The sequence below is a fragment of the Siphateles boraxobius genome, unplaced genomic scaffold (assembly GCF_051911475.1).
Source record: "Siphateles boraxobius isolate OS27281-9 unplaced genomic scaffold, OSU_SipBor_1 26, whole genome shotgun sequence".
NCBI classification, from domain to species: domain Eukaryota; kingdom Metazoa; phylum Chordata; class Actinopteri; order Cypriniformes; family Leuciscidae; genus Siphateles; species Siphateles boraxobius.
In genome coordinates this window covers 7,460,116-7,474,721 of record NW_027508876.1, presented here as the reverse complement: position 1 = coordinate 7,474,721, position 14,606 = coordinate 7,460,116, and the positions used below count along the sequence as shown (strand labels likewise).

General features: G+C 35.9%; 1 protein-coding gene across 1 annotated transcript; it reads left to right on the top strand.

Moving 5' to 3' along the window:
• Positions 1 to 720: 720 nt before the first annotated feature.
• LOC143751656 (extracellular superoxide dismutase [Cu-Zn]-like) lies at positions 721 to 2,307 on the top strand. The gene is made up of 2 exons (XM_077244273.1): positions 721 to 807; positions 1,567 to 2,307. Exon 2 carries the CDS (start codon positions 1,582 to 1,584, stop codon positions 2,236 to 2,238), a length of 657 nt encoding a protein of 218 aa, XP_077100388.1. The 5' UTR covers positions 721 to 807; positions 1,567 to 1,581; the 3' UTR covers positions 2,239 to 2,307.
• The last annotated feature ends 12,299 nt before the right edge of the window (positions 2,308 to 14,606 follow it).

Genomic DNA, 14,606 nt, shown 5'->3' with positions numbered 1-14,606 from the left:
TAGCATACGGTGGATTTTATCTTTTTAGAGTTTATTTGACCTTTCACACTTGGGATTTTTTTCAGGTTTAGCTTATTTCTGGGGACAAATCTGTCCCTAAAATATGGTTAACCAAAGAAAAAAGTAAATAAATCAATCAATCTTTTGAAAGTTGCTGAAGCTTGTTTACTCATTCTCACTTGTTTAGCTAATAAACTGGGATTTTAACATTAATGCCATAGAAGAACCAGTCCTCCAGACATTTTTACTTCTGCCTTCAAAGACAATTAAATAACAGTCCAATTACAAGTGAAATATAGGCTTGTCCGGTTTGGGACAGAGCATGTAGAAATGGTTTCTTGAAAAAGAACAACTGTCAGATATTCACTTATGTGAGATGAATATCTGCTATAAGAAGTGGTGTCAAGCATGAACTTCAAGTGGAATTGTACACTAACTAAGAATGAATGTGTCACAGTTGAGTCACCAAATGAAGAGGAGAGGAATCTATAGCAGTCCTTCTTTTAATAAACTCAAAACAATGAAGATAATCTACACTGCAGCACACATGGTGCAATGTAAAAGTGTTATACACAGGCAAGCAAACAAAGGGAGCTAAATGAAACACAGGTGGACCTAATTAGAACCAAACTGACTAGCATGGTTAACATGTAGCTCCACGTTCCTAGAAAAGCAGCCAACAGTTTGATTGCAAAGGAACATTCTCTCAACCCCAGTTCAAGATTGCACACGGATTAAGTTTGGAGTATTTTTGTGGCTGCAATATTCAGTCTGCTCACGGATTAAGGACAACTTTTCAGCTATACGGTAATTTACCTTTGCTGTTTTTGGTGTGTGTTTTTTCTCTCTCTCCATTCTTGCAAATATTGACTTGAATTTAGTACAACTAAAAAAAAGTAAGTTTAATCAAAAGTATGAATATTTTGTCTTTTATTTTACCTGCCCTTGTGAAAAAGTAAACTTTAGCATGCTTTTATAGAAATAAAACTTTAAAATCTACATAAGTGCAAGAATGTAGTGTTTTCAGACTTAATTGCATGTGTAGGCCTATCCAATTAAATGAAAATGGATTATAGTTTAAATGCAGTTAGCTGAAAGTAATTTGTTTGACCCAAGCACATCTTTATATGTAATTACTTGTTATGTCTTTGAAATATGGTTACTGAATTTACTGGGCATTTATGGTCAACTAAAATATACTATAATATAATTTCTGTGTAACTTTATATTTAATATTGAATAACATATGGCAGCTCAAATTATAATGTACTATGTTAGTCAACACATCAAAATGAGTCTACTTCTTTAAAACACAACAAAAAGATTATTAAAACCACGTACTTTGCTTATACAAATAAGCACAGTTTTTCACAAGGGTACATGACAATTCAAAAATATACAATTGCTTTTATATGATTTTCCCATGCAAACTAATCTTGTTGTGCTATTTTACTTAACACAACTTTAGCTCTCAAAACTCCCTTGAACAAAGGTTTCAACTTTATTCTATCTAAAATACTACGTTCTTAAACGGCATGATTTCACTGAATCCAGTCTTCATTGTAGGCTTTAAAGATCAACATGGAGAAAATCATTCTACAAATCCCTCTAATATTGCTGGTGCTGCATATACAAGGAGGAGAGTTCTCTAAAAATCCAGTTTGTTCGATTGCCGTTGCTCCACAGCCGGAAGTCGTGGAGTTCGACAACACAATTTATGCCACTTGTGAAATAACTCCCAGCCCCAATTTACCACCTTACCAGCCGAAAATCTACGGGCAAATCCTCTTCAAGCAGCTCTTCCCCAATGGAATTTTAGAAGTGAAAATCAACCTCCGTGGTTTGCCTGCCATCGATCATCAAAAGCGTGCCATTGACATCCATCGGTATGGAGACCTCAGTCAAGGCAGCAACACTGTTGGTCCTCATTACAATCCCAATGGTGTTGACCACCCTCATCATCCTGGAGACCTGGGCAACTTTGCTTCTGAGCAAGGAGTTATAAGGCAGTTCCTAAGTCTCCCAGAGGCCAAGCTCTTCGGGGCTCATTCCATTCTGGGACGTTCGGTGGTGGTTCATGAGAAGGAGGATGATCTGGGAATGGGGTCAGATGAGCAGAGTGAACTGAATGGGAATTCTGGACAGATAATTGCCCTAGGCGTGATTGGTATTACTAGTCCAAGTCTGTGGCAGAAGACTGAACTGCCCCCCAAGAAAAGGTGTGGAGGACGGCACTGAGTTGGATCTGGTGGAAAAGCAGATTCAAATAGGATAATCATGATTTTCCTTGTGTAATCTTTGTCTGTGTTCTACATTAAAGTGATCCTTAACACCCTGAAAGTATATCCCTAGAGTTATTGCCATAACAAACTTTCAATGGTTTTAAAAGGTCCTGGCATCCAACAATTTTTGTTTTGGTCTTTTCAGAGACTTTTTGGCCATAGCTTCCAGTAGTAAATAGCTCCACTCTTAAAAATATATGTAGGGTGAATGCAGGTAAAGTGGACTATCTGGTAAAGTGAGCAGTTTAAGTACTGTGCTCAATGGGTTTTCACTTTTAGAGCATGACAATGGTCTTTAAATTGACACGATTTCTCTAAATGATAAAATGGCTTTGGTTGATGCAATATGACACTGGTGGGCAACTCTAATGGTTAAAGGTAGAAAACCCTCTGACACAAGATTTTATTTTCTAAGTTATAAGGTTTCTTACTAAATGTAAACCAATGTGGGACTCTTCCTGGTTTGTTGCTTAAATATTGCTGACCCACTTTGGCTGAATCTGTTAGATAAAGTGAACCCAAAGTTTTGGGTAAAGTGGGTGACCTTAAACCTTCAGCAATTATACTCTTAATTGACATTCACTGGTTATTTTATAGTTGACATGTATCATATACTTTTTAGAGAACAGAAATGATTTTGCCGTTAGGAAATTCAAGTCAGATGGAAGAAAGGAAAAACAGAAATTAAGACTAGGAATTAAGTTCAATCTGTGGAGTGAAGAAATGAGGACAGGTGCAAAATGTAGATGCAAAATAACTCTTTAAAATGTGGAAACAATTTTGAGTTCAAATTGTTTAGAGAAAACCGACATAAGTTTTACAATGTTACTATTTTAAATGTTCCTTCTATTGAAGATGTTGCACTTGCTGTAGTCCCATATATTTTTTTTCTAATGTTGTATAGTTAATTTTCATCCAGATCTATCAGTTGTTTTGAATTGTACACATGCATTGAGTGAACAGATGAATTTTATTCATCATAGTCTAGGCCACATGCTTTCGGGTGTCTTAAAAATATTGAATGTTTGGTTGATAATGTGTGTTAACAAATCATTTTGGATAAATCAGGGATGGGTCACATTACCAGACCAGCTGGCCCATTTTACCTAAAACGAAATTTGTCTTGAGTGCATGATCTCAAAATGAACTTTGAAAATAATGCATATCAACTGTTAACTTTAATTATTAGTGTCACGCCCGGCTTTGCCGTGTGGGGTGTGCTCACTCCACCATGGATAGTATTATGTTTGGGCCGTTTCTCTCCTCCCAGTCTGAAGGGGGAGCTGTTTGTTTTAGGTCCATCCGATAACAGCTGATTGGTGGGACTATTTAAAAACATCTCCTGTCGGTTGTTTGGTCTGCTCTGTGCTGCGCGGCTCGGCATTGCTCGGGTCTCCATGCTGGTGGCAGCAGCATCATCCCACTTCTTTTTGCTTTGTATGCATTACACATAGTCTACACTTTACTGATCTGCAACACACTTTTGATTAGTTTTATTTCGTTTCTCATTTACTGACTTGTTACATTTATTGATCTAAATTATGATTTCATCGTATAAATTAATGTTTAATAAATTATGTTTGCTTTAACTTAACAAACGGTGTGGTCTCCCCTATGTCATTGCTACTGTGAGCCAGGTAGTCGTGACATTAGTTTATTCGCTTTGGTACTATTTTCACAAGTCTTAGAGCTAAAATCACAACAGATCATAAAAAAATGTACTTTTTTTCAAGCCTTTCATGTTTTCAATTGTGTTTGTAAGATAATCAAAATCAGAAAGTATACTTTTCACTACACAAAATAACGGTTTCATCTATATAAATGTTTCATTCACAGTAGCTGCCTTTCATAATGCTATTACTCTCAAACTTTTCATTTGCATCTCTTTTCATTCAGTTTAATACATTTGTCTATTATTTAATCCAACTGATCTTAATGGTTAATCGATCATTTGGTACATCTATAGATTTTTATATACAGATTCTGATGTAGTTTCTACTTTGTTTGCAGTTTCTGATACAGATTACATGATTTGTCTTAGATTATAACCACTTTGTTGTGTGTGTGTCCTGGTAAACTATACATTATGGGGACAAAATGTCTCTACAAAGATGGCAATATCCAAAATCCTTGTCCTTGTGGGGACATATACTGTAGGCCCATAAGGAAAACGCCTTATAAATTATACACCAGTAAGTGGTTTGTTAAACTAAATCTTGATAGAAATAATACTTGCATCCTGGATCTTTGGTGCTGAGCAAGAATGCGTGTGTGTGTGATGATCCTCGCTGGGTCCGTGAGTTTGAAGCGTTCTTTCAGTTCTTCCGGAAAGCGCATCGTTCGCGGGAAGTTTAAAAGGTTTACTTGAAAGCAAAGTTGCTGGAAATTCAGGCTGATTCACCCGGTCACATAAGCCCCTTTCACACAAAGATTCTGGAAAATACACTTATAATTTTTCCCGGGATCATTTGATATTTGTTCATCCACACTACCAGGGATTTTCTGGGGTCAGTGTGTGTTCACACACATCCTGTAAAGATACCGTTAATACATGTGACATGGCATTCATTCTGCCTTTATTTCACACAGGGTCTATTCCGGGACTGATCCCAGCAATGTTGCTAGGGGAAATTAGGAATAATTTTGTACAGTATTGTATACATGGATAATGTAACAAACTGCAGTTAACAGTAGATAGTGTAATTCTTGTTTTTATTCATTTTTTAAAATACATTTTAACAAAAGAAAACGTTACAAAATAAATTTGTATGGGTAAATCCCAGCGTTTTCTCTAGTTTATTCTAGTTTATTTGAGAAGTTCCACAGATTCTTGGACATTGGTAACTGTATTTTTGTGAGCTCTCAGGCTGGTTCACCTAAAATACCTTTCAAGCCGTCCTGCATTGAGATGTAAATGACTGTGGGGGGATGAGCTCAATCCACACACACATGAAGTGACCTATGTTAGAATTTCAAGGATAGTAATGAGTTATGGTCAAATCATTCAATAATTTATACCACAGTCTTGAATATCTTTTATTTTTAGAGTCTATTTGACGTATCAGGGTTTTTAGTTTTGTCGTAACATTTACAATGAGTAAAGGGAGGGCGCCAAGATCGATCCTTGTGGAGGTGAGCGACAGAAGAGGAGAAATTACCTATCCTGACCAAAAACTTTCTTGCCCATAAATAAGATTGAAACCAGTTAACAGTTAAAAAGATAATTGAATTAATTTTCAAACTAAAGTAACACACTACACATATCAGTCAAAACTCAGTGTAAAATGTAAAATATTGTTAAATACAACTACAACCTTGTTCACAAACAAACCCTATAAACACTAAAAGGGCTGTATTATGCAAGCCAGGCCAGTAGTTGATGTCACTTTATCAAAAAAAAAAAACCCGCAAACACGTAATACTCATGAACGTGTGAAAATATGATCATAAGTACGCATGTGAACATGTTATATGCTTGTGCTTGACCAGCCTGATCTCATCAAAATGCATCTCTATAGCACGCATTGTTTATCGTACAATTTTTACACGAAAATTCTTATTTTACGTGCATATGATACGCACTTTATTGCGTATAATACACACACACACCAGACCACTAATCCTAACCAAACGTATAATACATGTGTACCCCACACCACTAATAAACCTATTCTAAACCTACCCATGCGAATCATATGCATGTAAAAACTCCTTTTCACATATAACTTGCACGATGAACACAATACGTGCTATAGAGACGTGGAATGACGTACCATTTTCACAAATTCACATTTATGTTGTTTACATGCAGATAGTAAAGGCATCGTTTTCAAAACCTTGCACTTTTAAACTCGTTTTTAAAGGCTTTTTAAAGGCCAAAATAGCATTTTCGTGTAAATAAACGGCCAAAACGCATGAAAAGTTTTTCAGTTGAAAATGATGTCGTGTAAACAGACCCTAAAGCGTGTACTATTTATCCCACTTTAGTTTTGTTAATTGTTCATTTGAGTAGGCCTTTTTTATCATATATACACTTTTTTTCTGGTTTACTGTGTTCACAGAAGCACTGCGGGTGCTTGATGTAACGGTGTGTGAATCCGCATGTTCTGTTGTTTATCCTGCTATTTGCACATGTAAATCTACATTTTTTAGGTATTTGAATGGGTCACAGACACTTCATTCCATTTAATTATAATCTAACATTCAAATCATGTAAGTTAACTGATGATTACTGGTTAACAAGCATCAGCTGTCAGTCAGAAAAACATGTTAAATGAACATCCCTACTTCATATATTTCAACTGAACCAACTAAAAATGTTCAGTGCAGCAAGTCAACATAACATTTTGAGATTGACCTCCAAAATCTTTACAGTGTGTTTGTGATGGCAAGAAATGTACAAAGCAGCCACACTGGTATCGTTCTTTACCATCCAACTGGGGACCGAGTTCATTTTGATTAATAAAATAATTATTCTGCATTAAATCATAGAAATCGTTACCTTAAAGAGCTATTTTTTGTCATAATCCCTAAAGGGACTGCATAACAAAGCATAGAAAGTATCTTTGAAGAGAGAGCGTTAATTAAGACAAATAATATTAAGAATGATAAGAGGCGTCTTCTTGCCTCTGCTTTTGAACTGTTGCCGCCGGGCTGTCTGTATTTTTTACCCGTTATATGTAAAAAAAGATTCAAATGTCTTTCCTAAAAAAAATATTTTTTAAATTTTTGATAACTGATGGTTTGGTCATTCTCTTTTTAATATTATATTGTATATGTTTATCTATGCATATTGTGATCTCTGATGCCTGTGTGAACACACACACATATATATATATATATATAAATAAGGCTTGTGCACAATTCAGAATTGAATTGAGAATGACTCCTAAATTCAAATTCAATTCTCGAATTTGAATTGAATTTGAATTGATGTCAAAAACAGGATCTACAATTACAATTCAAATTTGAATTAAAGGAAGCAGAATTGCAATTCAAAACAAATTCTAAGAAATTCATATAGATATTTTAAGTGAAGTGTTTAACAATGAAGCTTTACAGTATATGTCACATATGATTACATTACATATTCTATAAATTATATTAGTTTGAACTACTTGTACAGATTACATTAACAGGAAATATTTTCCCCCAGCAATGAATGTTAAAAGCTCTAGTCACAGAACAAATAATTAAGTTTGATTTATTGTAATTGTAATTTTGTGGAACATGATAGAACATGACTCAGAACATGATAAAACATGACTCCCAAAATTACTTTAGTAAATCTTTAGAAGGAAAAAAAACAATTTTAGGTGGACATTTGTTACATAGGGTTAGGCTATATATATATATATATATATATTAGAACAAAATGTATGCAGGGTTGAGGAGTGAGTTAACCCCTTAACTGTCACCCCCCCCCCCCCTTTTTTTTTTTGCATAGACATATAAATCATTATCCAAACTTAAATGGTTGTAATTCAAGAATGCTTTGGAATATTGACCTATGGTTGGTCTTGTTTTTTTCCAGACATTTTCCAGATTATTGTAGAAGTGTAGAAATTATTAAAAATGAAATAGAAAAAAAGTTATATAAGTTTAAGTTTATGAAATTATTTAATGTAAAATATAATCATTAATATTTTATATAAAATATATATATATATTACAAAACATGTTTTACTCTAAAACTGCAAGAAAATTAAAGCCAAAAATCTGAACAAGTTGTGTTCCAAATTTTAGGTTGATATCTCGAAAAATGAGTTTTCAGTAAGATTTTATTCAGGCGCAGTACCCAACTTTTTCACTAGGTGAACACCAGACTCCATTACTGCCCATATAAGGGCGCCTCCATTTTCATATATGTTTTGAGTGATCTGAACCATGTATTTCCATAATTGTCATACAATTTATGAAGTAGACATCCTATTCAGAAGTAGTATGGGTGGTTTGGCAGTATTTGATTTGAATTCAACCTCTAATAAATGCATAAAAAAAGACCACATATGTGCGTTATAGCTCGCAGCCGCATCACAAATCGAGAATCATTAAAATTTTTCTTTATATTTAAAACGTTTTCAGACCTTTTTTTCTCATAAAATGGAATTGGTGTTATCTTTTGAACTCTTGGCATGAAAACAAACTGAGGTTTCTACCAATCCTTCATAATTTTTCATGTTTATTGCTATTTCAAAATAAAGGCCTAAATAGTCCTAATTAATATGAAATATTCTTGTTGCAAATTGATAAATTACTGCTCCTCTGTAATTTATTTTAGAAAACAGCCACCAAATATGAAAACTAGAGATTTTAAGCTTTCAAATGATATATAGTTTGTCAATATTACTTTAGGTTTTTACTAAGATATTATTGTTTTAAATATATAGTGGCAAACGTCCCTTAACTGTAATGAAATTATGTTATTGAATGACAAAATGAATGTAATTGTATTTAGTTGTAGCCTATTACTGAGGTTAAATGTGTAATTTAATTAGTTACTAATCAAATTAAAAGGAAATTGATTCACATTGATATAGTAATCCAAATAAAATAATCCAAACCACATTCATAAAGGGTAACTTATAACAGTAAGCAATTACATTTCCAAAGTAACCTTCCTAACGCTGAATGTATGTGAGATTCAACATATTCTTTCTGTTGTGTGACTAGGGTGACCACCCGTCACGCTTTGTGTTGTACCGCACAGCATTTTCACCCCTTGTCCCCCACGTCGCATATTGAGAAAATATCCCGCATTTTTATCAGTCTGTTTGTTTTTAATTATCATATTAAGAAAATGTGCATCGTTCTTTTGCCTTTTTAAGAAAGCATTTTATTTATTCTTTTTGCGCCGTAGTTTTTCACCTATATTTAACAGCGCTTTGTCAGAAGTACAAATACAACAGCCATTTTTAAAATCATATCCAATGGTTGAAAAGAAAGGAGTAAACACGGTCACTAGTAGGTTGTCAATCAAAATGTTGAGCGGGGATTCGTTCCATGTGTTCCCTGTCAGAAAACAAATTGATAATTGGGTAAATTAAAATTTTAATTTAACAGAATTTATCAACTTATTGCCTGCTGTAGTTGTTTTAATTCACATCCTTTCTAAAAATATGAAAGTGTTTGGTGTAATATATTCTTAATATATTATTAAGAATATATTATATATATAGAATATATAATTCTTAAAGCTGTCAATAAACTAATTTCATGTTGTTTTATATTTAATTTGTTCATTATTTATTTTGTTGGATTTTAGTTGGACTTAGTCAGAACTGTTTCAGAAATAGTGATCTGCATGATGGCTGCTGCCTTGCTCAGTGATGTTGAATTAAAATGGCAAGTAAAATAAAGACATGTTATGTTACAAATGTTTTTATTAAGTTAAATGGACATTATATAACAGTTTCAGGTTATGTTTTAGTGTTGGTAACATGTCCCACATTTGGTTTGTTTGATGGTGGTCACCCTATGTGCGACTGTGTAGAATTTCTTTGAATTGCCATGAATTTAAAATTCACTTCTTGTCATTAAAATTAAAATTCAACTTCCTGTGGGGCGGAGTCAATTCAATTCAAATTCCAATTCATGAATTGAATGGAGGCCAATTCTGAAATTTGCACAAGCCTGATATATATATATATATATATATATATATATATATATATATATATATATGAAGTTACATAATGAAGACAGACTTCACTGCCAGTTCACTTCACTGTTCACACACACACACACACACACACACACACACACACACACACACACACACACACACACACACACACACACACACACACACACACACACACACACACACACACACACACACACAGTTCCATTGCAGGCTATAAGTCCCCACTTGGTTGGATAGAAATCGTTCAAAGGTCCCCTCTTTGCCAGTGTTTGAGCGACAGTGCTCTGTTAGTAATATAGATATGTATGTGTGTGTGTGCAATGGCACATAACAATGGCAAGTAAATTGTTAGGGACTCCATAACAAAGCATAGAAAGTATCTATGAAGAGAGAGTGTTAAATAAGAAAAATAATATTAAGAATGATAAGAGGCGTCTTCTCGCCTCTGCTTTTGAACTGTTGCCGTCGGGCCGTCTGTATTTATTTAATTGATCTTTCTTTGAGCAATACATTTTTTTGATAACAGATGGGGTTGGTCATTTTTTTTAATTGTATATGTTTATCTATGCATATTGTGATTTCTGATGACTGTGTGAACATATATATATATATATATGTCGAGGTTTTGTGGCACACTCTACAACCCGGTTCCTCAGAGACGTCGGATTCAGTGGCCAAGAGTTGCGTCGCACAGTAAAGAACTTATCTGAAGCAACAGAAAGGAGCCGCAACTGGCTGTGGTTGAGACAGAAAGATTCTAGCTGGCTGTGTACAGACCGCCATGCTACGGTTTCGTAGAATTCTTGAAAACTTGAAGAGTCTGTTGGTTCATTTGTATAGGTTGGATAGCATTTACAGTCATTACGTTCCTGTGTATATTGCGTGAATGACGGGTGCTTGGGCAGATATTGTGTTTTGCGGTAGGTGCTATGCCATACGGAACCGTTGCCACTGAAACTGCATATTAACGCACCAGTGGGGCTCGACAGCCTTAGTCAAACGGGTTGGCGCGTATGGTTGGGTTGCGGAGAGATTGTGGTTAGGTCTCAGCAGCAGGAGGGATGTAGAGGTCAGTAAGCTGGGCTGAGTTGAGTGGGGGACGGAGGGGGGTGACTCTGGGACGCCAGAGTCACTGTCGAGCCCTCTTGAGGTGTCGTGGGCTAGTCGACGAAACACTGAGGACGGAAGGTGCCCACTTGAAGACCCTAGAGATGTCCCCTACTCAGCTCAATCCAGACGGTTGTCATGGGGGGACTGCACTGTGGTTGAAGCCGTTGTGTGTGCTGACGCGTTAACACTAGACAGAAGGAGATTTACATCACCATATGGAAAGAAGCGTAAATGGACGGAGAAGCATAGATTACTGTAAAGCTATGTCTTAGTTGGTGCTTATCTTGGCAAAAGCCGAGTACAAATCAGCATGAAGTTTTAACATCTACTCTCGTGTAATGGAAATCATATATATATTTTTATATATATAGAAAAGTTACAAAATGAAGACAGACTGCACTGCCAGTTCACTTCACTGTTCACACACAGGTCCTCTGTTAGATAGGTAGACATCATACAGAGTTGCAGGTCCCATCTTGGCATGTTTCATTTTTTTGCATTTTTGAAGTTCTATTATGAAAAAAGACCTTAAAAGAAATGTTTGTATATGCTTTTTGTTTCAAAAGGACCAGATTCAAAAGGACCAGATGCAGCAAGTCAACTTAAAAGTTTTGAATTTGATCTTCAAGAAAGAATGACATATGTTTGGTTGCATCAAAATTGAGCAATATTTCAAACGCTGACTATCTTGAGTTTGGCAACGGCAGCTGTCCCGTGCGTGGGCGTGGTTACAGCGCAGCCAGCGGACACGCCCCCAGCATATGAGAGCAGTAGTACTGCGAATTTTTTCAAGATTTTGATAGCTTTTTTTATCATTCAAATTTGGCTGGATGGCTAATACATTTTTCTGTGATATTACAAACTCAGAACACATACTTCATTTTGATTTTACAGGGACTTTAAGAATGATAAGAGCGTCTTCTCGCCTCTGCTTTTGAACTGTTGCTGCCGGGCCGTCTGTATTTTTTACCCGTTGAATGAAAATGAATAAAACAGATTCAAAGGTCTTTACTCAAAAAATTTTTTTTTTAATTTGATAACTGATGGTTTGGTCATTCTTTTTTTTAAATATTATATTGTATATGTGTATCTATGCATATTGTGATCTCTGATGCCTTTGTGAATATATGTTACATAATGAAGACAGATTTCACTGCCAGTTCACTTGTCACAAACACACACAGGGAAAGACAGATCCATTAGCAGTATGTTTAATAGGGTAATCCATACTCACAATCCAGTAAGGATGGCTGGCGCGAAACAGACGTTCCGAAGCTTTGCGAGATCCCGAAGCAAAGATGATTCGAAAACACTGATCCGAAGCGTGATTCAAAACACCCACGTCACGTGACAACGGCTAAATGAAGCGTCTAAGTGTTTCATCAGGTGGAGTGCTCCTCCGAATCAGGGTTTCATTGATTGGTCGGTTCGGGAACAAATCACACAATCACACAGTATAAAAGTTTTGTCAACGCATTTTCATATCGTGGGTTTTTGTGAGAGGAGTTTGGTTTTGAGATAGCGGATTTTTGGTGATATAGTGACATTTATAGTGCGATTTGTTTAGTTATATTTAGGATTTAATTTACATTTACACATTGACTTAGAGACACACAGAGTACATATAGTGACACATTAATAGATGCATTGATAGAAATATATATATATATATATATATATATATATATATAGATTAATAGATAGATACATATATTACAGATACATATAGATTATTAGATAGATAGGCTACATATAAAATAGATAGATAGATAGATAGATAGATAGATAGATAGATAGATAGATAGATAGATAGATAGATAGATAGATAGACAGAAATGGAGGCTCCACAGAAGAGATGCCGTACATCTGTGGTGTGGGAGCATTTCCATTTGGAAACCCCAAATAAAGTGAGATGTGTGTATTGTGATCGGCAGCTAGCCTACTGCAACAATACATCATCCATGATGCGCCATTTTAGGAGCATTCATCCTGCCATTCTGCAGGGTGCAGAGGATGGTAGTGTTCCCCCTGTACCAAGGCCTGCTACTGACACTGCTGGGCCATGTAAGCAAGGTATGCATTGTTTGAAATATAGGCTAATTATAAGTGAAATATAATAACTAAGTGTTGGGCCATTGTTTAGAAAGGCCATGGACTAAGACATGCCTAACATCCCAATCACAACTGCCAATCACTTTAAAAACAAATGTTGTCAATATAATATTATACTTTGTGAATATACATTTTATATGTCTACATATGAGTACCCAATCTACAGCCAAGACATCATTTTGTTTTTTTGTAATTGTTGTATTTCTATAATGCACTTTATCTTTCTCTGCACACTGAGCATAAATATTCATAACATAACTTTGTTTAGGAAGGTTTCCAAATGAACCAGTAGACTACTTTCACGGTAGGCTACTATTTTTCCAATATATTTGTCTGAAAGTATGTTTTATCTTCTCTTTTAAAAGGCTGACAGAGGGAATTGGATGAGGCTCTTCTGAACATGGTGGTGAAGGATCTGCAGCCCTTCACCATCGTGGAGGATGAGGGTTTCAGGGCCTTTGTGAACAAGCTTGATCCAAGCTATGTCCTCCCATCCCGGAAGGTGCTTAAAACAATGGTCAGCGAAAGGTACAACACAACCAAGGAGAAGACAATGGAGGACCTACAAAAGGCGGAATTTGTTAGCCTTACGGCTGACATGTGGTTTTCCATTAATATGGATGGATATCTTGGTGTAACATGCCATTACATAACACCAGAGGCAACAATGGCAACTATTTTACTGGGTGTAAGGAGGTTTTACCAAACCCACACAGCCCAGCATCTAATGGAGGCTAAAGCCTTGCTAATGGCTGAGTGGGGAATAACCTCCAAAGTTCACTGCATGGTGACTGACAATGCATCCAACATGATCCTAAGTGCCCAGCTACTCAACCTTCGCCATGTCCCATGTTTTGCTCATAATTTGAATTTGATAGTGAAAAAGGCCCTGGATCAAACCCCAGTCATCAATGAAATTCGCCAGAAAGCCAGAAAGATAGTGGGGTTGTCAGATCCAGCTGCAAAGCAAAGGACAAGCTTGTGGAGATGCAGAGCTTGATGGGCAGACCAAGTCTGAAAATGATACAGGAGGTTGAAACGAGATGGAACAGCACATTCGACATGCTACAACGCTTGTATGAGCAACGTGAGCCAGTGGGTGCTGCACTTGCCAATTTAAACAGTGATACTGCTCCCCTGACAAGTCTTGAGTATGACATTATTCAACAGTCATTGACACTTCTTCAACCATTCAAACTAGCAACAACAGAGATGTCAGAGGAACAGAGAGTGTCTGCTTCAAAGCTCATACCATTGTACAGGATGTTGCAGCACAAGCTTGCACAGAAAAAAGGAAATGCAACGCAGGAATCAACTGTACAATTAGGTAGGACACTATGACCATACGTGTAATTGGCCATAACTCTCATATTGTTGTCATTATTTTAATTAATATGGTTTTCTCTTGTGTTGGCTCATAGGCTCACATCTACAAGAAGGTCTGCACTCCAGATGTG